The 26,196-nt window shown below is 44.1% G+C and overlaps 1 protein-coding gene across 2 annotated transcripts; it reads left to right on the top strand.

Annotated features, from left to right (window-relative positions):
- Positions 1–229: 229 nt before the first annotated feature.
- WDSUB1 (WD repeat, sterile alpha motif and U-box domain containing 1) lies at positions 230–25,578 on the top strand. Of its 2 annotated transcripts, none has more exons than XM_080927420.1 (11): positions 230–361; positions 4,311–4,731; positions 5,695–5,879; positions 8,152–8,244; positions 8,954–9,047; positions 15,246–15,279; positions 16,644–16,684; positions 16,765–16,871; positions 17,683–17,859; positions 20,060–20,200; positions 25,134–25,578. In XM_080927420.1, the coding sequence occupies exons 2-11, from the start codon at positions 4,334–4,336 to the stop codon at positions 25,289–25,291; spliced, it is 1,428 nt and encodes a 475-aa protein (XP_080783546.1). In that variant the 5' UTR covers positions 230–361; positions 4,311–4,333; the 3' UTR covers positions 25,292–25,578. The 2 variants fall into 2 exon arrangements, with proteins under 2 accessions (XP_080783546.1, XP_080783545.1); XM_080927419.1 differs by having other exon boundaries at positions 17,680–17,859.
- The last annotated feature ends 618 nt before the right edge of the window (positions 25,579–26,196 follow it).

Here is a 26,196-nt window from a genome sequence, read left to right as displayed (position 1 = left end):
TTACGATATAGTTCCATTTAGGCCATTGAGCAAAACAAAAACAACTTCCAGGTAAATTAGCACAGCCAAAGCCCGTCGGGAACCGCACTACCGGGCTGCCGCGGGGCGCATGCGCGGGCCCGGGGTGGAGCCTTGAGCGGCTCTCCCTGAGCTGCAGCCACGCCCACCTCAGTTCGGTACCACGTGATCCAGTGAGTCAGGCTCTGCCCAGTGAGCAGCCCAGCCCAAGGCTGAGTCCGGGACAGTGCAGCCTCCGTGACCTCAGAACCGGGTGGCGGCGGACGAGCTTGACCTGCACCGCGGGGAGCCGTGCGGGGAGGAGCCTCCCGGAGGCGGGACTCTCAGTCCGGGTGCGAGGGAAGTGAGTGTGGGCTGTGAGCCTGGGGGCCTTGGGGCGGGGGCAGGGCCGGGCCACCGGGTGGGCTGTGGTCACGCACACCCCACACCCCACTGGCCTGCCGCCCGGCCTTCTGAGCACCGAGAGCCAGGGCCGGTTCGGAAAGTCTCTAGCTGCATTTGCACTCTGGGGATTTGGACCGGCTCCAGAAAGCTCCATCTGAGCTTGTTTTCCCGGGGAACCTGCTGGAGTGCTCCTGCTAGTTGTTTTGGTTTGTTTGTAAGGCTTTATGAACGTGGAGGGAAGGAGGCTGCTGAAGTTTGGGAAGATGAAGATGAGACCGTTTACTTGTTTCTTTACAGAGATTCCCCTAAACTAGATGAAGACAGGAGAGTATGCGTTTTTGCAAGTCGAGGTCGCGTTTCTTAGGGATGGTTTCAGCCACTATTATTGGTTTGTTGGCTTTTATGAGACTAGTTAAGTAGGCTTTACCTTCTTGTTTAGCTGAGGGTGATCTTGAACTAATCCTCCTCCTGCCTCCGCCTCCCTAGTGTTGCTGTTACAGGCTCATGCCACGATGCCTGGCTCTATTTTTTAATTATACCGTTTTCCCACGGATAGATTTTTGTTTTGGAAGCTTTATTTTCTAAGTCATTTCGTGCTAGATTTCATATATAATATTTAAAGGCAAACTCAACGACATTTGGGAAGAAACTCAACGGAGTTTCATTGATCACGTTAGGCACCCAGCACTGCCTTACATGCTGTGGCTGCAGAGATAAGCAATATGGACGAGGTGCCTCCTTCCTTGTGCACACTGGTGCTGCCACCGGAAGAATCGGTTCGAAGGGTTCTCAGAAGATGGTTACCAAATGACCTCGCTGTGTCTCTTCTTACATAGCCAAAAGTCTGAGTCCTTCTGCAGAGATACATGCACATCCGTGCGTGGTACTGCTGCATGCTGCAAGAAATGGACCTAAGTGACAAGTGGATCTTAAATTGGTACAAATGAAGTCTTAAAATTGTTACATATACACGGTAGAATTTTACTTTGTCATAAAGAAAAATGAAATCATGATATTTGTAGGAAAATGGGACTAGAAATGACCCTGTTAAGTGAAATAAGCCAGATTCACACAAATGCTGGGTTCCTCTTATATAGGTCTTGAACTGTCATTTATTAGTTAAATTCATTGCTTGACAATTTTAAACACGTATATAATACATTCTGACTAACCTCATCCTTTCCCCCTTCTTGGCGCCCCACCCCCACCCTATAGTAACATCCCTCCCCCCTTTTCCTGAACAGCGCTTTCCCACCTCCCATGTCTTTTTGTGCCATGATCTCCTGAGGGTTTTCCCTTTTGGCCATAGATCTAGAAGATTCATTTGAGCCTGGTGGACTCAACCATGGATACCTGAACACAGTGTCCCCTCTCCCAGATTCTTCCATTGGCCAGTAGTTCAGTAGTAAGAGGTAGTGCCTCATGAACCGTCCCCTGATGTCTTGTGCAGGCCCAGTGCAGGCAGCCTTGTTTGCAGAGTCTGTGCTATATCTAGAGGGTGGGATTTCAAAGCACTTGCTCTGTCTGCTGCCTTTGAATTCTCTTTGTCCCCTATCCTACACTTATTCCTAAGCGTTAGGAGGGATGCTAAAAACATCTTGTTTAGGGCTGATTCCTCAGCTTTACTTAGCCTCAGCATCTATAGTAGCCACGAGACTCTGCATTCACCATCCATTACAAAGAGAGGCTTCTCTGGGGCTGAGAGTAGCATTTGTCTATGATTAAAAGCATAGATACTTAGAAGGACAGTTTGACTCTTTGTCAGTTAAGCTAATCAACAGTATTAAGTTTTCCCCAAGGACTTATGACCACTCTAGCCATAGGCTGTAGATAGGTTTTTTTAGTACTGGGCATTGATTCCTGCCTGTCCACAAATTCAACCAGAGAGAGATTAGTTATCTCCCCAAGAGTTGTGCCATCATTATACTGGTGGGTACATCTTGCTTGGCGGGTTGTGATCATAGTTCACAGAGGTCCAGCTAGTTAAGACTTTTCTCTCAAACAGCCTCTGTAGTGCTAAAAGCCAGCATGGAGGAGGGTCCAGGTCATTTGCCGCTTGATTTCTTGGAATCTTGGAACCAAGAGATGTGGAACCTTCAGCAGCAGAGCCTTATCTAGTTCTGGGGACAACCAAGGCCTGGCAAGAGCCTGTGCTGTTTGGGAGCCTCTGGGGCTTCTGTGGTCAACAATTCCCATGGAAGTGTGATGGTTTGAATAAGAATGGCTCTCTTCGGTTCATCTGTTTGAATGCTTGGTCCTCAGTTGGTGGCACTGTTTGATAAGGATCAGGGGATGCAGCCTTGTTGGAGGAGATGTGTCACTGGGGACGGGCTTTGAGGTTTCAAATTCCCGTGTCATTTCCTGGTAGCTCTCTCTCTGCCTCACGTCTGTAGATCAGATATGAGTTCTCACCAACTGCTCCAGGGACGTGCCTGCTTGCCTACTGCCATAATCCCCGGCACGATGATGAATCCTAATCTCTGGAAGTCGCCAGCCACAGTAAAGTCTTTTATAAGTTTTCTTGGTCCTAGTGTCTTCGCCAAAGTAGAAGTGTAACTAAAACGGGTGGTGTCCCACCTAGCACTGAGATCCTCTCTCAGTCACTCGCTGTGGCTAGGGCAGTATTAGCTAGTTATGCAAGTTATCTACCTTCAGACGTTTGTATTTTTCAGTGGGGTTCCCATAACTTTTGGTATGCCCTTCATTTTCATTAACACTCTTTTTCCTTCATCTCCCCTGCCCTCCCAGATTAACTCTTTCTGCCCCAGTATTTGAACATCTCTACTGTGTATTGAGTAGCCCACAAGACTCTACTCCATGGTGTCTCCCTGTTCCCAATGCCCCTTGTCCAGTTTCCTGGCCTCCACATGTATTCCACGTTAAACACACAACACTGAGGAGCTGAAGATAAGATTCTGGATCTTAATTCATATAATTGTGTCAGGGGTGGCGAGATGTGGGTCATGAAATTAGAAAGGCCACCTGAGGGCAGAAGGCTCAGGGAATGGAAAGGAAGTGATAGAATGTGTGTGACAGGAGGCCAGAGAGAGTGGTCAGGAGCGCTGGCTGCGCTTCCTGAGGACCTGCGTTAGATTCCCAGCACCCACGTGATAGTTTACAGTTGCCTGTCACTCCAGTTCCCCGGCCCTCTTTGGGTCTCTGCTGATGCTGCATGCATGAAGTATGAATATGATCAGGCAAAACGCTCCCATGCCACACACACATATAATATGTATATTGCACATGACTTGAAGGCAGAAGGCTGTTATTTGCAGAGCAAAGGGGTCCAGAGACCAGTGGAGAAATTCCGAAAGGCAAACTGAATGAAATTGTCTTGATGAAACCTGTTAATTATTACAAACTGAGTCTAAAACTCACCAAAGATTTGCAAAATGAAATCAATAAACATTGCTGAAATTTACAAAAAGGGATCATTATGAGCTATGGAGAGGAATTTGGATTTTAGGTTTTTAAATTGTGTTTCTGGATTGTGTATGGTCTGGCCAACTCTGTTCCATGAGCGAGGTTTCCTCGCCTCAAAATTGTTTGTGTCTTTGTGCAGACCACGACAAGGCAGCTTTCAATACAGTTACACTTTGAAGGAGACTTTGGGGTCGTCCCCCCATCAGTAAATCATATCACAAAGCAGATAGCTTTGGCCCTCTTGTGGAGGAGCAGCTGACACAGTTAAAGGTAGTAATTTTTTTAAAATTTTGAGTTGACGTTAACAGATCTGAGGTTAAGCTGGTGTTTAGGCTTCAAAGGTGAAGCAAGTTACCTGTTTTTGTTGTTGTTGTCCTTTAAAACGGGAATGTGGGTACTTTTGTGGGGTAGATTCTTTTACACAGAGTTGGATTTCCCTGATTCCTAGGATGGCGTGTAATTGTGGCTGGTTTAAAAACCCGCAGGCTGCTTACTTTGCGTGAGGAACATGGTGAAGCTGATTCACACATTGGCGGATCACGGTGATGACGTCAGCTGCTGCGCCCTCTCGTCTTCCCTCCTGGCCACCTGCTCCCTGGACAAGACCATCCGCCTGTACTCCCTCAGTGACTTTGCTGAGCTGCCGCACTCCCCGTTGAAGTTTCACACGTACGCCGTCCACTGCTGCTCCTTCTCGCCCTCGGGACAGGTTTTGGCCTCTTGCTCTACAGACGGTACCACGGTGCTGTGGAGCGCGCACAGCGGACACACCCTGACGGTGCTGGAGCAGCCGGGTGGCAGCCCCGTGCGCGTTTGCTGCTTTTCCCCGGACTCCACCTACCTGGCCTCAGGGGCCGCAGATGGTTCTGTTGTTCTGTGGAACGCACAGTCATACAAATTATATAGGTATGGCTGCTTAAACCCTGCCTGGCTCGAGTCCCATTAAAATTCAATTTTATTCTTCATTGTGGTAAAATAGTTGACCCATTTAGTTGAGATTAAGTACTCTAGAAACCATAACCTTCTTTATGCTAACAGTTGAAATCATTTCATGTTCTCCCTGCTTGGTGTCTGCAGAGCAGGCGTGCCAGCTGACCAGCGACTGTTGCTCCTTGGTGGCCTCAGAGCTGAAGAGAGCGATGCTTTTAAGCGGTGTTCAAGGGTTAACCTAGCTTAAGCAGACAGCTCGGAAGGAATGCAGTGTCTCTCTTTTAGGAATGGACGCCTGGCTAAGGAGGGTTTCCCACTAGTGAGGTGTGATTTCCACCTCTGGCGCAGCTTCCTTCCTGTGTGTGATTACCAGCACTCTAATTGCCGAGTCCTTACCGGTTTGTTTACTTCACCTGAGGAACAGCGTTGGCAGGACAGCACTTTCGAACGGTCTTCCCAAGAGAACTATTGTGCACATGTTTTTTTTTTCTTCCTATAATGAATCTCTTTGAAGACGAGGCACAGGGTCTTACTATTATCTGATTTGAATACAGAAATTGAATGTGGTTTATATTCCAATAGCATGTCTTTTCAGTGAGAAACCATTCTGTATATTTAAAATAAGGCCATTGTTAGGCTTGGTTGGTTTTTCCTTCCTTAAGTTTTGGGGTTTTAATGTGCTCATGTTGACTTGCTATGAAAATAGAAAGATAGGAGATTGTAGGTAGGAGCCCTGTGATCTAGGCTCATAGGTCAGCCAGTGTGTTGAAGACCTCACTGTACTCTGTAAAGAATGTGTCAGTGTGTAGCGTCCCATGCTTTATTTTGTAGGCATCAGTTGCACCTGGTTTTGTCATAGCCAGCTGTCAGTCCTAAAGGGCCTGTGATATGAAGTCAAAGCCTCTGAACCTCACGCCCTGCCTTTTTGTTCTGTTCCAGGTGTGGTAGTGTCAAGGATAGCTCGTTGGTGGCCTGTGCGTTTTCTCCTGACGGAGGCCTCTTGGTCACTGGCTCCTCGGGTGGGGACTTGACCGTGTGGGACGACAGAATGAGGTGTCTACACAGCGAGAAGGCTCACGATCTCGGGATCACCTGCTGCAGCTTTTCCTCACAGCCTCTCTCTGGTTGGTCCGCTCACTCTTCTAAGCGCTGGATGCCTGTCTGTAATTCCCGGGACTTGGCCCTTTGAGTTTTCATTTGATTATTCGTACTGAGGACCTCTCCATTCTATTTCGGAATCATCCTTCTGTCTCTTATCTTTTTAGATCAAAGTGAATCGTGAAGAACTCTTATATGAAAAAATGGTCGTTTTAAAAAAATCTCAAAATAGGTTTAGTTGCATTGTCTTAACTGTTGCTTTTACTGTCTTTTTTAAAAATTGAAATTGAGGTAGAAATGGGAAATTTAAGAATTTGGAAAGGGATGAGGAACTAAAGTAAGCAGCATGCTATGCAAGCCCAGAGGCATGCACTTAGGTCTCCAGTATCACCCCGGTACCCAGCAGTGATGTGTGTACTCTTATCTCAGTACTGGGAAAGCAGACGGGGGGGGGGGGGTGTCTATGGGGCTTGCACAGGAGCTAGCCAGATCAGCAGGGTCCAAACTGGGACACACACCCTCTTGTAGGTGTGTGCTTTTCTCAGTCTGTGGGAAACAGTTGAGGAAGCCACCTAAAATTGACTTCTGGCTCCCGAGTGTATGCACACACAAACGTGTACACACAACAAATTGGAAATAGAAGTAATATTTCACCTTTACTAATTTAATCTTCCAAAAACTAAGGTGTTTGGCAACATGACTTTTTTTTAAGATAAGACAAGAATTCCTGATGAAACTAAGCTCTTGGTTTTAAATCAAGACATTGGATGGGGCAGTCACCCTGTTTGTTCTTATTGCCTCTGTTAGAGGGTTCTGCCTGTGCCTTCTTTAATCTTATCGTCAGATCAGAGGTATTTGTGACAACAGAGGAGCCACAGGAGTAAATTATCTTGGTGGATATTTGAATGACAGTAGATACAAATGAACAAAACCTTTCCCTTATAGGAAGCCTTTAAATGTGTATCATGGGTTCAGTGCCCACATGTGGCTGTCTGTGATGCTAGCACAGCAAGAAGACAGAGTGGCTTCCACAGTCCCTTATTCCAGAGCCCTCAGTGGTTCAAGGACAATGCAGGTCAAATTTCAAATCCCAAAGCAGTTTTCCCTTGGGCCCTTTACCTAGCAGACACTAGAGCTTGGCTGTCAAGATTGCTTGATGCCATGAAATATTCTCTTTTAACCTTTTATTTATGTTTAATAGGTTTTATTTTTATGAAGCCATTGTTCGGTCAAAGTCTCTACCCATTTTAGTTAAGCATTTCCGTCTGTTGATGATTGTTTTGTGCTGCATATTCCCAGGATGGCTTATAACAGACAGGAACCATTTCACCCATTTTTGTGGTTTTTCCACATCTTTATGGCTCCAACTTGTTGAAGAAGAACATTGCAAAGAGGCACAGTAACTAGGCAAGAAAGTTTTCACTTTTGCAAAAGAAAAGGGTCTATAGTGACTTAAGCCCGGAGAGGAACACACCCAGGTGGAACAATCCTTTATCTTACAGGAGGGTGTGTGCGCGTGTGAAACCACTTGTGTAAAATGGCATCCGTGGTGTCAGGCAGCAGCTGTAGAAGAGCCTGTACTGATGGGGTCAATATCTTGTTACCTCCACGTATTCAGGGACTTAGTCTAGTAGATACATACAATGAAATTCTAAATTCTCTAAGAACCCATTATCTGGCAACTTCGGAGATGCCAACTTGATTTGGTTAATTTTGCTAAACTGTAGTTTTCCAGCCGATCAGCTGGGTTTTTATGATTTTACATTTATGTAATTCAAGTTTTCCTCTTGGTCAAGTCAGATGGAAAATCAATTATTATTCCATGTGCACTACAGCAGGCTTTTAAGAATTCTTACTTCAAAAGGCAGTGGTGTTGGGTGTGATTAACCTTCTTAAAATAACTGAATTTTCTAAATTTTTTCATAAATGGCAGCCTCATAACTTCTAAAATTCAGTTGGAAGATGTTCTGCTTTTGTGGATATTATTGGCTTATTTAAGATATTAATATTTGATACTATTATTATATATAATAAATATTGTAATATATGATAGTATGTCAACAGAACTTTGAGCCCAAAAGGACTTTTTTAAATATTAATTTTAGACTAAGGTTATAATCCTACATAATACATAAGAAATTCTGTCATCATCTTATTCCTGTCAGCTGTCAAACATTCCTGGTTTACGTGCCATAAGTGAGTCACATTAACAGATCTCAGTATGAGCAGAACCTCCTGGTTTGAATGCTCTACCAATTCTCCCTGTTTGTTTATGTTTCTCTACTTCAATGTTTTCAGGTGGAGAGCAGGGCCTTCAGCTTTACCGATTGGCGTCCTGTGGTCAAGACTGTGAAATCAAACTCTGGGTTGTCTCTTTTGCCCGGGTCTCAGGTATGTTTTAACAGTCTAAAATTCCCTGTGACCTTCATAAGACTTATTTTTTTAAAAACTTCTTTTGAACTTAAGATGCTTTGGAAGGTAGTAAAAACCAACCTTGCTTGCAGCAGACAGGCTAGGCCATATTTAGATGGTCTGTTGCTGTAGAGAATGTTACCTTTCAGTCTTGTCACTTGGGATGTGATTCATGTTTTAAGAATGTTTTATTACGTTGGGTGTCGAGGCACACACTTAAAATCTGAGTATTTAGGAGATGGAAGCAGGAAGATAAGTAGTTCAGTTCCAGCTTCGGCGTGTGTGTGTGTGTGTGTGTGTGTGTGTGTGTGTGTTTGTGTGTGTGTCTGTGTGTGTGTCTGTGTTTGTGTGTGTCTCAGTGTCTGTGTGTGTGTGTTTGTGTGTGTGTCTGTGTGTGTGTCTGTTTGTGTGTGTCTCTGTGTCTGTGTTTGTGTGTGTGTGTGTGTGTCTGTGTGTGTGTGTTGGACTCAAGGCTACATACCCAGCTATTACTGACTTTTTTTAAAAAACCTTCTCATAAAACTACATTATAATTATCTGATTATCTAAATGGATACCAAATATACATGAAGATATTCATGTTTTTGTCTTTTTGCTACTCGCATTATTAAGTATAGTAAGGAAGTAGTATTGACTTACATTGTAGGCATAATAAACTTGCTAACTTCTCTCACCTTGTTAATTACAGGCTTTGAGTTAAAATATAGGAGTACACTGAGTGGGCACTGTGCCCCTGTTCTGGCCTGTGCCTTTTCCCATGATGGACAGATGCTTGCATCAGGGTAAGCTATCTCTAACTAACCCATCAATGTTCCTAGAGCCATTCTCTGTTGTTGGTTTTACTACATTCATCTGTTTGCACATGCCATTGTATGTGTGCGGAGGTCAGAGCATAACTTGTACGAATTTTTTTTCTCCTTCCACTGTATGAGTTCCTGGCCAGGGCTTGAACTCAGGTCATCAAGTTTGGTGGCAATCACCTTTACCTGCTGAGCCAGTCCACCAGCCCAGTGTTTTTTATCCTTTCCTATACTTCATTTTTTGGGTCTTCTAAAATAAATAAATAAAAGTGCTACTTTAACTTGGTTAGTTTGTATTCCCCCCAAACAATAAGGGTAGAAATTAATTTTGATTTATTTATTTTTTAAATTACAGTTTTTTAATACAGGGTTTCTCTATGTAGCCCTGGCTGTTCTGGAACTCACTCTGTAGACCAGGCTGTCCTTGAACTCAGAAATCCATCTGCCTTTGCCTTGTGAGTGCTGGATCAAAGGTTTGTCCCACCACCACCACCTGGCTCATTGTGATGTATTTCAGCAACAGATTTTTCTCTCCATGCTTCTACTAAGATGACCACAGGTAAATTACACCCATTTTCGGGGGTAAAGCAACCTTGCTTGCAGCAAACAGGCTAGGCCATATTTAGATGGTCTGTTGCTGTAGAGAATGCTACCTTTCAGTCTTGTCACTTGGGATGTGATTCGTGTTTTTTCTTTCTGGATGGTCCTAAAACGTTTAGTATTGGTGTTCCGTTTGCTCACTGTAGTATATCTATGTGTGGGCTTAGTTTTTTCTTGTTAGGAATTTTGTCTTTAAACAAATGAGGTGGGGGTGGGGAGCAGGGCAGCATGCTTTCTGGGTGAAAAGCAGAGAACATCTGGAAGAGTGGGTTCTCCCCTTTTTCCTCATGGGTACCAGGGATTGACCTCAAGTCCTCTGGCTTGGCCACAGGCACCTTTACTCACTAAGGCATCTGGCCAGACAGAATGCACTGATTGGCTGGAACTTGCTATGCAGACCAGGTTGTTCCTAAGCCCTTGGTGATTGCTTATCTGTACCTCCTGAATGAGGAGATTGCATGGTGTGAACCCGTGCCAGCAATGCTAGGAATCCTTTTGTTTTGTTTGTTTATTTATTATATATAAGTACACTGAAAATGCCTTTAGACACACCAGAAGAGGGCATCAGATCCCATTACAGAGGGTTGTGAGCCATTATGTGGTTGCTGGGATTTGAACTCAGGACCTCTGGAAGAGCAGTCAGTGCTCTTAACTGCTGAGCCATCTTTCCAGCACTAGGAATCCTTTTAGCTCCCTAAATCTGTGGAATAATGTTCCAGCAATTTTTAGAAATTCTTATTCTGCTGCTGTTGCTCTTGTCCCTTTCTCCTTCTAAGATGCCAGTTAAGTGCAAATTGTACCCTCTGTGTTATGTCTTTTTAGCCTTTTAAAATATTTTTGTTTTTAATCTTTTAATTTTTTTATGTGTATCAGTCTGTGTAGTACTTGTGTGCCGGGTGCCCATGGAAGCCAGAAGAGGGTGTCACCCTGGGACTGGACTCACAGATGGTTTCAAGTCACCCTATGGGTGCCAGGGATCAAACCAGGTCCTTTGCTAGCTTAGCCACTGCCCTTAACCAGAGTCATCTCTCCAGCCTGTTTCTGTCTTTTTATATTTCATTCTTGGTTTCTCCTTTGCTAATGCTTTCTTCAACTCCTGTGGTACTTAACATTTTTAATTAATTAATTTTATGTATATGAATGTTTTGCTTACATTTATGTGTTCCAAGTGCGTATGTCAAATGTCCAGGAGATGGAGTTATAGATACTTGTGATCTACCATCTGGGTGCTAAGAATAGAACTCACGTCCTGTGGAGGAACAGCCAGGGCTCTTAGCTGCTGAGCCATCTCTCCAGCCCCTACCGTACAACATTTAATCGTTTTTCTGACATAATTTTGCCTAAACTTCGGTTCTGAAGTTTCTAGTCAGCTTTTTTTTTTTTTAAGGCTCTTTCGACAAATTTTATGATTCCCTATTCTCAATTGGAACATGTCTTCCAAATCTTTATTGTATGAAGCTTTATTTGAACATAATATGATTGGTTCAATTACTTTATAATCTTTGTTCTTCATAAATTGTTTATTATAGTTTGACAACCTAGCCTGTTTTCAGATGAAAGCAGAAGATATGATTTTTTTGTTGTTTAGATTAAAAAAATTCTTACACACTTCTAGAAGACAGGCTCCATCCTCCTTTGACGTTAACTTTTAAGATTTATTCTATTGTGTACACTTACGTGCGTGTGCGTGTGGTCATATGAGGGTGTGTGCGTGTGAGTGCAGGTACCAAGGGTGGCAGCAGGGTTAGTAAACCCTGGGTGCTGAGCTTAGGTCTCGGCAATAGCATTGTGCCATCTCTCTGGCCCCCACTTGACATTACCTCTGTCATCTTTTGGCAATGTTAGGAATCAACCTCAGCACCTTGCCCATGTCGGGCAAGTGATCTACTGCTGAGCTAACCTCATGATTGTCTCATATTGTTGTTTGTTTGGAGAGTGGGAGGAACCTTGCTTTATTGCCTAAACATTCTTGAAATGCACTATGGCCAGAGAAGCCTTGTGAGAGAATTCATCCGTTTGTCTTTGTTTATCATAGTTTATTGTTTTGAAATGAAATGGCACATGATTCTCTAATTTTTAGACCTAATATTGCCTGCTCTGTAGCTTTCCAGATTCCGTAACAGTGAAACTAGGTTACTGCATTTGTCTCCTTTCCCACTCTCTAGCCTTGAACTAGCTCACAGAGATCCATCCACCTGCCTCTGCTTCCCAGGTGCTGGGATTAAAGGTATGCATCACCATACACAGCCAAGAGATCATATATTGAGATAGTAAACCAAAGCAGGATTCAAGGGTCAGGTATAAACTTTTATTACAAATTGCTTGCAGAAGAACTGACTTGGGGTTCCAAAGGAACCACCTACGTCTCTTTTGAGAGGAGGGCAACCAGGAACTTAATGGTCTTCCACCAAAGCCTTCCTCTTTCGAAGTCTAAGTCCTCATCCTGAGGATCAAGATTCTAACACATTTGTGATAAACACAAACAGAATCAGAGCAGCCAGGCTGGAAAAAAAAGGCACAAGGAATGAGAGATTTCCATGGTACTCAGACTGAAGTAATCCCAGTAAAGCTGCTGACACTGCCTTTCTTTTCCCTTGTGTTCTAAAGAACATACCCAGGCTTCATTTATGGTAGATAAGCGCTCTTCCCCTGACCTATGACCCCTTTACTACAGCTTTAGAAGCATCTCTAACAAGTGAGACCTGTCAGAGGAAGCATTGAAGGCCCAATAAAGTATCATGTCACAATTTAAGTCAGTGGTTCTCTTGAGGACCTCCTAAGAGCTGTGAGTAGAGGCATCCACTCTATCTACTTAAATACAGCCTGAGAATTCCAGTCTGAAATGCAGCATTCTCAGGCTTCAGCCTCCTGAGCGACAGCACACCCAGGATGGTGCAGATTTGAGCACTTCCGGGATCAGGCTCTCGGTGCAGGGATGTGAAGTCTCTATACAAAATGGCCGGAAATGTGTACAGTATTCCAAACTGAAACACTTCCGCCTGAAACATTTCAGACAGAGACTATGTAAGAGGCATGTATTAGGAGTTAAAAGCAGACAGCTCTGTAGTATTTTTAATTTGCTTAAAAACAACATGGTGGTCCTGTGTATCTCTGGGTTTTACATCTATGATTCCGTCAATCATAGTTGGACATTACCTGGGAGAAAATTGAAGCTGTGCTGACATGTGCAGATGTTTTTCTTGCTGTTCCCTAAACAATATAGCATAGCTGTTAATGTAACGTTTGCACCATGTTAGTTATAACAGCAGTGCAGGGAAGAGCTACAGTGTGTGCAGGGTACGGGTAGGGGCACAAATATATTACCGCTTAAACTAAGGGGCTTGAGCACATGCAGATTTTGTTATCTGTAGGACCTGGAGGTGACTTGGAATCTCTCCCCTTCCCCAAAGATACGGAGGGGTGATTGTCATAAACTCACATATTTGCATAGTTCCTAAGGACATTTTAAAGCAAACGTTAGCAAGAGTGGCATTATTTAAATTTGTGAAGACCTTCCCAGTGCCTGACTTTGCAGAGACACTTGGCTGTCTGTGCTGCTAGCACACGTCATCCAGAAGAGCATGGAGAAACTTTCCCCTCTGCCCTGCCCCTGGTCCCTCCTACAGTGGCTTTCCTCTGACCGCTTGCTCTGGGGCTGGCAAGTGCAAGGGGCGGAGCATTGTATGTATGTCTCCATGGCTCACTTAGAGGCTGCTGTTCTTCATCATCCTAGGAGTTAGCTCACCACAGAAGCCAGCTATAAAAGTCCTCACAAATGTGTAAAGAAAAAAGGATATTTCATTCTCTTCTTATGGTGAAAAATGAGAAAAACAAGACAAACAAACAAAAAACCAGATACCATGCCTTTGGTTTTGGGGCAGCCTGGGTCCCACACATATTAGTTAATATTAATTAGATCATAAATTATAGTTATCAGATCATAAATCATAATTAATCATCAGGAAATTAGGAAGTGCAGTGGGAGCCGAGCCACATGGCCCATTGCCTTTCCCCAAACTCCAGTTGGTTTTATTTTTGGCTGCCAAGTAGGAAAGAACCTGGAAGCCAAAAGCCTTATTCCCCAAAACATGTTTCCTTTTCCCAAGGCACCTATTTCTGTTTTATTTTGCATGTGAATGCTGGGGTCCTACTGTTCTGTGAATCACTGTTCCCTTAGGCTCCACAGTGATTAGCAGAAGGTGAATTAAGATCGCATTTCCGAAAACTCAGTCCCCGTCTTTCCTATCTTTACACTGACATAAGTCACTGACAGCAGTCCTGCCTCCTAAGTGGCATTACATCTGAAGACACTGTCACAAAGTGGAATTCCCTTCTTACTTTGTTGTTGACCTGACACCCAAGAAATGTATACATTTGAGACACTGCATCATGCGAACCAGCCAGGAGAGTTGTTTGACATAAACCTACCATGGAGGGGCTCTGGTCAGCTGCACGTGAGAATGGCTGTCATTCCTTTAGAAGTTCAAGCGGTTTAATCGTGTGTCTTTCTTTCTGTGTGTGCAAGTGTGTGTGTGTGTGTGTGTTGGCCCTATGCATTTTTTGTCTTTCATGACATCTTTAACATTTAATGTGGTGCTGATGTCCACCCACACTACCTGAGTACAGCGGCAAACCTGAGCGCCGTAGCTCCTGTAACACTATTGTTTTTCTCGGATCGGATAGTTGTCCACATTGATGATGTTATGAAACTGGGAAGTCCCATCCTATCTACCTACCTACCTACCTACCTACCTATCTATCTATCTAATTCTCTGTGAAGCCTTGACTGTCCTAGAACTTGTTCTGTAGACCAGGCTGGCCTTGAACTCTCATGAGATCCGCCTGCCTCTGCCTCCTGAATGCTAGAATTAAAGGTATGCGCCAGTCCACCTTGATAAGTTATGGATGTCACCCCTTTGTGTTTATTTAAAAGATGCTTTAAAAAATGGATTTTTCCATAAAACATTTAGATATTCCAGAAATGATAACTTGTAATTTGCAGAATTCAGGATTAACTGAGAATGTCTATAAATTTTGTCTGACATATGTGATACTTGGTAATTTCCTACTGTGTTTGGGATATTTTTGTATGCAGAATATATTATATGCTTCCTGTCTTAGAGTTGGAGTTTTAAAGTATTCTTATTTTGAATGTCTGACGAAGATTCTGAGTTTAGTGAGCAGTGTCAGCATTTAGTCACTGCCGACGGGAATGTTAAGGTCACAGGTGTGCCGCCTTTACTGTGGCCTGCTCCATTTCATAATGGAGCTATGGAATAATGGAATACAGTGACAAAGACAGTGGCAGTGCTCACCTTGCTCACTTTGCTGTGTGCATAGGGGTGGCAGAAAGACTCTTCTAAGGGTGGAAAATTTAAAAAATGACTTTCTTCAATCAGTGTGTAAATCACAGTGTCAGGGTTTTCTCTGGATTACAGTTCTTTTTCCTAAAGTAGAGCCCCTCCCCCACGTGGCCAGTCTACTCCAGATGCTCACCTGTCAGTCTTCGCCCCTTTCCAGGGGCTGCACTTGCTTTGTATAGAACTTTTCACCAGTGTTCTCTTTTTATTTTTTTTTAAGGTCAGTGGATAAGTCTGTCATCATATATCATATTGTAAGTACTTCAGATCTTCTGTGAGAACTACATAAATTGTTTATGTGACAACTGTGCTTCAAATTTAGTCATTTAAATATATATATATTATGGTGCCCAAAAATGTAATATAAATAGTAAGATACTTGGAAAGACCTTAAATACTTCAATAATGTCTTTCTGATGGATGGAATTTTAAATCTAACCATAGAAAACGCGGAGTCAGAGAGTACCAATGTCCAAAGATTCATCATACCTGGCTTCCATACAGCAGGGTGTGGTTGAATGTGGTCTGTCAATAGTTCTCAGGGTTCAGGTGGATTTAGGGGTCAGCATGAGCAAGTAAGTTACCATAGCCCTGGACAAATACAAGTCTGGGGCAGATTTATATGTGTAAATGCTGAACTGCAGGAGTATAATCAAAACAGAAGTTTTACATCTCACCAAGACAGGAGTCGATGAGATGATCTTTAAGAGAAAACCAGTGTTGCCTGGTGCCTCATTGACTGGGTTCAGGCATCAGCCACGCCAGTCAGTGGAGGCATAAGTCATCAGTGTGGTATTAACCAAAGCTACCCACACAGGAGTTAAAGTCATTGGATGTTCCAGCAAAAATTGGGAACTAACACTCAAGCCAGATAAAACAGATCTGTGGCGTTTCCTTCCAGCTTGTTATGGGATAGTTTATATTCACAAATAGTTACTGGTTTTTTATCTACGAAACCTGTGCCACGCCTCTCTAAATACACCTGTCCTTACTCTTTAATCTTGGAAGAGCCGCCTCAGTTGGGAAAATGCTTTCATCATATCATCTGTAGGCATTTCTATCAGATGCTTCTGAGAAGCCTGAGGCCATGGTGCTGAAAGAAAGTGGATAGAACAGGCCAGTAATAGCAGGCCTCCATGGCCTTTCCTGCCTCAGTTCCTGCCTCAGTTCCTGCTCTGACCTCCCTCAGTGGTAGACTGTGGTTTGGAAGTATAAGCAATATAAACCCATCCCTCCCCAAGCTGCTTTTAGAAATGGTATTTTATTTAGCACAGCAATGGGAACCCTAACGAGTACAATACCTGTACCTCAGCGACTGCCTAAATGTAGCCAGAATGTCAACGACTTTCGTTCACTGGTCCTGCAATACAGATCGCATATATCAGCAGGAATACTCCATACTTTGTTTATTATGCTGTTGGGTTTCTATTAACAGTCTTGATCGAATTGGCAAATGTCAGGGGTCCCTGTATAGAAAGTCTTAGTTAGGGATGCCGGCTCCCTGTTGTCTCTTAAGTCTCAACAGTTACTAATAATGCACTCAGCATGTGGACCCTGGAAGTGAGGCACCATCCCTAGCCTCTCCTGTCCGACTAACAGTCCCTCTGCTGTCTTTCAGGGTACCCAGAGTGCGCTGCACACGCTGACTCAGCATACCAGGTCAGAAGTCAATCTCACTGTGTTTAATTGCACTTAACAAATTAGGCAGATGCTGTGTAACGGCTGTCCCCTTCACCTAGGTATGTCACGACGTGTGCGTTTGCACCCAACACTCTTTTACTCGCTACTGGTTCGATGGACAAGACAGTGAACATTTGGCAGTTTGACCCGGAAACACCTTGCCAAGGTCAGTACGATGGCGACATCCTGCTGGGGAAGTGTCCTCTGCAAACTACAGCCTCAGCCCAAGCATTGAGCATCCTCAACCCATCTCAACACTAATTAGAAATCTGGGCACTTTTTTTTTCTTGTGGTCCTGGGGATTGAACCTGCAGCCTTGTGCATGCTAGGCACGTGCTCTACCTCGGAGCTATACTCCAAAGCCTAAATTTTAATAAATCCTTTGGCATGCTATTCATATCACCTGTCTCAACACACCATTGAGACCCAATTTCAATATACCTTAAAACTAATTACCAAGGGTCCTGTGTTACAGTGGTGTTAAATGCTTGCATGCACGTGTGTCATGACGCCCATGGTTTACATCTGGAGCTAGGTTTTTCTGGTGACTAGCCTGAGGACAGAATAGGAACCACACATTTCTTCCTCGGCCTCACCGAGAAACACAGGCATACTTAAGAGTGCCCCACTCAGCGCTGTCCGCAGTACGGTATGCTGATGTGCAGATGAGAAAGCCGACTGAGTCTCCCTTCACTGGAGGGAGGATGATACAGAGAAATTGCACCGGAAGTGAAGGGCAGTGTGGCTGGTATACACGAGGCATGAGATTTGATCCCCAGCACCACAAAAACAAGCACTGTCTTTCTGCAGTGAAGAAGTTCCTAAGGAGTAGCATTTCCTGGAGCGTCCGTCCGCTTACTATGTAAGATCTGCTACACGTCTTAAAAGGAGGTTAACACAGTACAACATGTTCAGAGTGGGAATGTCTGGAGAAGCATTTGGTTTGCCATTCACTTGGTCTGTGTGTTTTAAAGCAGGAAGCATGAACGATCAGCTGAAGCACTTCATTGAAGACTGGTCAGAGGAGGATGTCTCTACGTGGCTTCGTGCTCAAGGCTTGGAAGACCTCGTCGGTGTTTTCCGGATGAACAACATCGATGGGAAAGAACTGTTGCATCTCACAAAGGAAAGCCTGGCTGGGGATTTGAAAATCGGTAAGGATAGTGGAGACTGGCCGTCCTCAGAGACTTAGTGACGTTCCTGCTTACGGTCTTAGCTGCTTGTGGTTCCCTCTTCCTCTTCTGTTCCAGGTTAGTCCTTCGTAGGAGAGTACACATGCCTACTTAGGAAGAAGAAAGCCTTTCTTCAAGTACCCAAACCTAGCTTGGAATTACAATTTTAGAAAGTTGCATATTTTAAAACTATCACTCTGAAGTGTCTGGTATTTTAGTATTTTATATCAAGAACTATGTGGCTGTGACCCTGCGATCCTCCTGCCTTAGCCTCTCACAGGCTAAGATTATAGGCGTGCACAATACACACCCAGCCATTCTGAAGGGTGTTGAAGTATTGTTTTATGTCTCTTCAGGATAGAAGTTAATTTCTAATCTTCAAATGCTGTTTTAAACTACAAAGAATTTTCTTTAGCCTTGAATTTAGCCTTGAACATATATGCTGAGGCTTGCTTTTTACACGTAGAAATGTTTTGCCTGCATTTGTCACTGTAGCTGGATCTCTCAGTTCCTAAAGCCAGTGTAAAATCCAGACCTGCTAACCATTTGGGGTATGGGAGCACAGTGGAATGTGGTGGTCCCAAGGTACTGTGTCCATCACAGTGGGCACAGAAGCCATTGCTAAAAGATTGAGCACTGTCTTAGTCAGGGTTTCTACTTCTGCACAAAGCATCATGACAAAGAAGCAAGTTGTGAAGGAAAGGGTTTATTCAGCTTACACTTCCACATCGCTGTTCATCACCAGAGGAAGTCAGGACTGGAACTCAAGCAGGTCAGGAAGCAGGAGCTGATGCAGAGGCCATGGAGGGATGTCACTTACTGGCTTGCTTCCCCTGGCTTGCTCAGCCTACTTTCTTACAGAACCCAGGTCTACCAGCCCAGGGATGGCTCCACCCACAATGGGGGGGCCCTCCCCCCTTTGATCACTAGTTGAGAAAATGCCTTACAGCTGGATCTCATAGAGGCATGTCCTCAACTGAGGCTCCTTTCTCTGTGATAACTCCAGCTTGTGTCAAGTTGACACAAAACCAGCCAGTACAAGCACTGTCTAGCCCCTTGTCAGTAGACCTTTTGTAAACGTAAGAAAAGGGGCTTTTAACATGCTTGAGTTTCTCAGTATATTGTTTTAACCAAAGTTAAGCCATTTTCTAGTTTGCCGGTGAAAACCTCATAGTAAGATCTTGTTTCAAAGAACCAGGTTCTCAAGAAGGGCAAGTAAAGTGCATCACTGTGGGCGTGTCCTCCAGCTCTGCACTTGACCTTCTGCCTTCCAGCTCTTCCGGGTCAGAGCCACTGCTCCCCCAACACCTAACCCTATGCCATACATTTGTATGAGGAGCATCCATCCACCATGCTGAGATGTTTTAAGGCATCTGTGAAAGCTACTGACAAACTGTTAAGTATCAAGTATACATGCTAAAGAGCAAGAGTCAGTTTTGGACAGATTAGCAAAGCCCTCAGTCCAGCCACTAGACTTGTGTGTGCACACAGGCCCTTGGAATACTGTGTGGTGCTGTGGAGCCCGGAACTTGGAATTGAGAAGCTGGTAGAAAGCTCTAATGGCAAGTGCAAACTAACTGGTCAGAATTCCAACACCTAAACGGGTGATCATGTATTTATATAAACAGAAATGAGAGGGAGTTTGTTTGTCTGTTTTTACCAGAGGTTTTTCTTTTTGATCTAAGAATTCAAAAGCCCACAAGCTTTTTTTCTTTTTTCTTCTTTCTTTCTCTGGTCACTTTCTGGGTTGCTAGGGTACGGATGTCTTGTGTTCAAAGCTCAAGCGCCAGCCTGGAATACTGGGGCGGATGGCAGAGCTTTAAGAACTGAGTGGATCCAGTTAGTTCACGCTGGTGTCACCCTGCAGAGGACACTGGGACTAGCTCACCTTCCCACTCCCTCTCTCTCCTGAGCACCAGGAGGCATACGGCTTCATCGCTGAGTGTTCCCATTGCAATCTTATGCCTTGAGTCAGGCCAGATCTCCTTCCGCCTTTTGGTTGCTCTGAATGTTGTGCCACTAAAAGAAAGCCAGTCACTCACTGCGTGGTCAAAAGGTGATGCTGGTAGTTTCATGCATTGCCCGTCCTCACAGCCTTAAGTGTGAACGTTTATTTCACTTCCCAGTAACATTTCATTTACAGACCTTCACCTGCTGCCCAATGTAACGGATATTCTTTTAGAGTCTCTAGGGCTGCGCAGCAAAGTCCTGAGGAGCATTGAAGAGCTCAGGGCCAGGATGGATTCCCTTTCTTCCGGAATCCCTGATGAGTTCATCTGCCCAATAACCAGAGAGCTTATGAAGGACCCCGTCATCGCATCAGGTATGTGGGGCTGCAGGGCTCCCCGGAGGACAGAGAAACACTTCTCATAAGCTTGCTGTAACTGGGCCATGTCCAGAATTTTCATACTGTTTCTCTTAAGTGGGTTTTTTAAAAAAAATATCATTAGATCAAAGTAAAAAATTTTACACTGTATATTTTGTAGTAAATAAACTGGGTGTATTACGTTCAGAATTGAGACAAAGTGATTAAGTTTTGGAATTTCACGTAAGTTCATATGGCTTTCCACTGTGTTGTGTGTTCATGCATACATAGAGGCTGAAATTGGGCATCTTTCTTCCTTTCTTCCCTCAGTGGAAGCCTGGAACTTACAGATGCTTCTAATGGATATATCTTGTTTTACATCTGTAAGTTGTTTCTTTTTGTTGCGTTAGTGTTCCATTGCACTGGACACACAATTCATCTATCTATCACTAGCTGCTGGCAGTGGGCTGTCATGTCTGAAGCTGCCGTGACATGCGTGCACAGATCTTTGTCTGGACAGGACTCATTTTCTTGGGATAAAGTATTTAGCAGTGGAACTTGTAGGTTGTTTACTAAGTGCGTGTGAAAAATGCCCAAATGTTTTTCAAGGTGGATACAGCATTTTAATAACTGACGGCTCCAGTTTCTGCCCTTCTTTGGAAACACATGGTGTTGTGGTTGTTCCAATCCTGAATCACATCCCACTGTTAATCCTCTCCCTTCGATGAAGCATCTTTTCATATGCTTCCTGTTATCCTTCATAATGTACCCTCTGGCCCTTCTTTCATTTTGTATTCAGTTATTAGTGTGACATTCTAAGTGTGTGTTTTGTCTGTATTTTCTCTATGGCATCTTAGAGAAGTTTGATTTTGTACCATTTTTATGTCGATGCATCATTTTTTAATCCTAAGAATCTACTATTGCAGGTCTGACTGATTTGCTTGTTGTCAGAAGCCCCGACACTGGGGAATCGTACTCGAGTTACGTTCACTGAATGGACTGCCATGTGTTGCTTCAAGGCACTGATATGACATGTATCTGTTCTTTTATTCAGGGTGCACTCTCTTCTTGCCTGGCATCTCTGCAGGAAAATGTCAGCTGTGTTATTCTTTTCCATCTTTCCTCTTAAACCTTTGTAGAACCTTCACAGCCTGGTCTACTAACTCATGCTGTTACCTTCCCAGTGACTGAGTCATTTCTGACTGTAGCAGGCAGAATATCAGTATATACTCTGGAGCCAGGCTGCCTGGTTTACATCTGAGTCCTATTATCTGTCTCTGTGTGACCTTGGAAAGTCTTCTCGACTGAAATCAAGACAAGCCTGTGATACCGGTTGGATATATAAGTCATAGTTTCTATCTGATGAAGTACTGTCAACCAACCATATGTATACTGAGTAGATAGACATTTATAGCAGAGAGATGTTAGGAAGTTGAAATCTTTAATTTCTCAGTGTTAACTCTGCAAGGCAGCTCTTTCTCTTAAAGATACCTGCGTTCAAGGCATAATGGAGCAAGAAAGTTTTTGGCACACTTAAATTTGCTTCCTCTCTAGAAATCAAAGTCTAGGAATGGGAAGGTATGGACTAACACATTGGAACTAGGGCTGGCCAAGCCTGGTGACCTCTAGAGCATACATGGAGAAAAGACAAGGTCACTCCTACAAGTTGTCTTCTGACCACCACATGAACTCTACTCCCATACACAAAGTAAATACAATAGAAACTAGAAGGGAATCGACCAATCTGAAGACTCCAGGAGCTGCTGAGAGTAAATGTAGTCACACATTAACTCCCATCAAGGGTCAGAGGACAGCTCTGGTTTTGGTCCCCACCTTTTACCTTGACTCAGCTTTGCTGAGGATGACTAAGCTTCTGTGGATTCTCTTGTCTCTGTGTCTCACCATGGGAGAACAGCTCTGCCCTACCACCTGGTTCTCTTTCCATGGGTTCCCAAGCTCAGGGCTTCATGCTAGTATGTCACATACTTTACCCACTGGGCCATCTCTCCAGGAACTTTCTTCGTTCTGTGCTAAGTTTGGAGTCCTTAAGTCCAGGCTGAGAATGTATCTCAGTGGCAGAGCACTGGCTAGCTTGTATCAGGCCTGCTGGGTAATGCCTTCAAACACATAAAACATGAAACTTTAAAATGCAGTGAAAACAAGAAAAAGAAGTTTTCCGGGAGACCCGCTTGAGCTCAGTTCCCTGACTGTCATGGAGTTTTACTCCCGCAAATCTAAATGGGAAATCCCCAGCCACACCTGTTCTTAGATGTCTGTCTGCAGGGATTTGAGGTGTTCTGGGAGGCAGTGTAAACTGTTGGAAAGCTCTGGTGGTCCTCTGAACCTGGGAATTCTGGTTTGTGATGAACATCAGTAGGACAGCTGAAACGTCTGGTGCCTGTGGTGTGCATATTGGCATTTGCGAATATGTGTGTGAGAATAGAAGATGTTGTTTTCCTCAATCTCTTCCACCAGAGTAGAGGATGTGAAAAACTGATGTGGAAAAAAATATGTAATATGTGGTATAGGAGAAAGAAGACTACTAGCCAGGTTATTATTTATATTACAAATAGGATCCAAATGGATACTATGTTATAATGCCCTTATTTTTTTAAAAAAAAAATAGTGTAACTAGTAGGTCAAAAGAAATTCCTAAAAACAGTTTCTGTAATGAAAGAATCTGTGATCCACAGAAATAATGGAAAATTAAAAAAAAAAAAAAACTCACAGCATAATCTGCCTGCAATCTGAAACAGGACAGTTGCAGCTAAAACAAGGGGTCCATACTTCTTGTCTGAAGATCTCAAATCCAGATCCCAGGAAGACATAAGAATACTGTTTAAGAGTCGAGGACTGGGGTTCAAATTCCACCACCTATGTGTCAGCTCACAACTGTCTGTAATTCCACAATCTGACCCCTTCACCAGACACGAATGCAGGCAAAACACCAATCAATATAAAATGATCATTTTTTTTTTTTAAAGAGAATACTGCTTAATACCACAGACCTCGTCTCTCTGTAAGTGTGGACTTTACGACTGCCAATAGCAGCTTCCACTACAAAGCAGCTCCATGTGGGGAGAGAGCTCACAGTAACGGGATATTCACACCTCTCACTAAAACTGTAGCAGTCAGAGGAACAGAGCAAAGTTTAAGCTTCGGTCTGAATGCAAAACATGAATTAATTCCGTGTAAGCACAGCCACAGTGCTGACAGGAGGTTTTAAGGATAAAGTACACTTAGCACACTTCTCTGGCCTGCTGGCTCTGGAGTTAGTCATAGCTGAGTAATGCCGAACTGCACATGTCTTATCAGTGTTCAGTGTCATGGGAATGAGAGTTCAACAAATGCAGCTTTTACAATAACATGGAAAGGAGCTGAAGGGGTTTCCAACCCCATAGGAAGAACTGTGTCAACCAGACCCCCCAGAGCTCCCAGAGAGAGTGCCAACCAAAGAGTACAGGTGGAGGGACCCAAGGCTCTAGTGCACATGCAGCAGAGGAGGGTCTTATCAGTGGGAGGAGAGGCTCTTGGTCCTGTGAACACCCAGGGTGGGGAGGTCAGAGAGAGTGGGGGGTATATTGGGGAGCACCCTTCGTAGAAGCAGGGGGAGGGGAAACCAGGAAAGGGGATAACACTTGAAATGTAAGTAAAGAAAATATCCAGTTAACAAACAAAAAACCAATACAATGGAGGTTTTCTTGCTCAAACTGTTGTTACAACTTAACATTTGGTCATTAGAAATGGGAAGGTGACCCATGCCTGTAATTCCAACGGTGGAGAGGTAGGAGGACACCTGTGGGTTTGAAATCAGCTAGGGCCACATAGGACAATCATGTCCTTTAAGGAAAAAAAAGGCAACTACTCTGAATCGGCCCTTTTACTATGGGGCAGTGCGCAGTGTCATGGTCATTACTGAACTCCAAGCCACGCGCCAATGGTATTCAGCTGATGAGTCAGTCTCAAAACGTTGGGACATAAACACTGGCAAAAAGGACAGAAATTGGAATCTTGTTTTGTTGGTGGGAATTTAAAACGGTCAGCCTATTGTTGAAACAAATTAGGCATTTCCCCCAGAACATACGGCGTAGTTCTTTGGTGTGTACCCAGGTTCACGGGAAGCTGGGCACAGACAGCATTGGGAATACCGTAGACTGGAAACAGACCACATTTGCTTCTGTCAGACACACGAGCTGCACAGCTACACGGCAGAGCCACTGGTGGCCCAGAGTAGAGAGCAGACACTAAAGGAGTCACAGCTGAAGCGCACACCATGGTGCAAGGCTCCTGAGGACGGCGAGGCCCAGGCTTGCTTTGCCGCAGTTGTAGGTGTGTCGTAGGCTCAGCTCAGAGGGAAGCAAGCTTTCCCGCCTGGGTGCGAACAGGACAAGTTCAGCAATGAACGTACTAGCGCAGAGACTCTAAGGTCACACTCGCTCAGACTGGCCTCCCCTCCTGAAGGCTGGGCTTACAGGTTTGTGTCCCTTCGCCCACCTCAGAGACACAGTCTTCACATGTATGAGGGCCATTGGCGTGGCAGAGCATGGCATAAAAATGGTAGTGATTTATTTCCTCTGCGCCACGTCTCTTTCTGTCACCTTTTGTGCACTGTTTGATACATTGAAGGCTTTTGCCAAGTTACTCCTAAGGCTCTCTTCTTCCCTCATTTTCACCAAATCTTCACAACCTACTTCCCTACCCCCCTTTCCAACCACAGTGAATTTCAGCAGGGTTCTGGACTCGTCCGCTGTGTTTCGGAGGAACAAGGTAAGTCTGAAGTGGCAGTGTTCCGGACTGGTAGTTAACAGTGCTCAGTCCAAACTTGGCATGTGCTATGGGCACAGGCAAAGCAAGCTGACCATTTAACTCACAACAGACACCGGGCTTGTGCGCAGTCGGTCTTGCTAACCCAGTTGCCTCTCTCCTGACTGAAGCAATGTACCTTTTTCAGATGGCTACTCCTACGAGAGGGAAGCAATGGAAAACTGGATTCACAAAAAGAAGCGCACAAGCCCCATGACAAACCTGGTTCTTCCTTCACTGGTACTGACACCAAACAGGACTCTGAAAATGGCCATCAATCGATGGCTGGAGACACATCAGAAGTGAGCCTATCCGTAGGCATCGGATGGACTTTCAGTGACCCCTTTCAAATGGTTCCAGATGCTAAGCAGCCATTACAAAAGCGGAAGAGAAGGAAAAGACAGATGTTAAATTCCGTTGCTATTAAACACTGTAAATTACGAGCAGGACGTTGGTGGTGCACACCTTTAATCCCAGCACTCAGGAAACAGAGGCAGGTGGATCTCTGAGTTCCAGGATGGGCCAAGGCTACACAGAGAAACCCTGTCTCAAAAAAACAAAACCAAAAAAAAAAAAAAAAAAAGTCCATTATCCTTAAAACACAGAATGATGTATCTAATGTCATTGCTATTTCTGTAAAGGTGAAAATATTTTTGCAATAATGAGAAAATGTGTAGAAATAAAACTTTACTATGACTTTAAGTTGCAATGTCTAAATGTGTTCTTCTTTAGTCCTAGGCCGTATTCTGTAATATCCAGGCCCTGGAATAGTCTAGATTCTGTGCATATTTCCATCTTGGATAGCAATCATTCCATAACTTTCAGCAACCTTTATAAAGGAATTTTGACTATAATTGTAAACTGTTTAATAAATTGGAAAAAAAATCACTCCAGGCATATTGAACAGCAACTTTGTTGCATTCTAAATTTGTATAGCATAAGGACTTTTGTCCTCTATTCGATCTCAGAGTGAACTAGGCCAGATAGTCCAATTAACTTGGCTGAAATATAAGAAATGGCAAGCTAGCTTCCTTTTAAAACTTGGGAGTCCTTACATTCTCACATACTGCGCTTGCCTATGCTGAGGAGTTAGGTACCTACCACACCACCAGCGCCCCATCTGTAACTACCACACAGGAAATGAACTTCAGGAGGGCTGTCTATACTGACCGTCCAGATGCCTGGCTAAAGATGTTCCCCAGAGCAGCTTA

Source organism: Micromys minutus, assembly GCF_963924665.1.
Source record: "Micromys minutus genome assembly, chromosome: 13".
Taxonomy (NCBI): domain Eukaryota; kingdom Metazoa; phylum Chordata; class Mammalia; order Rodentia; family Muridae; genus Micromys; species Micromys minutus.
Note: the sequence above shows the minus strand (reverse complement) of the source record. Positions and strands in the feature narration are given on the sequence as shown.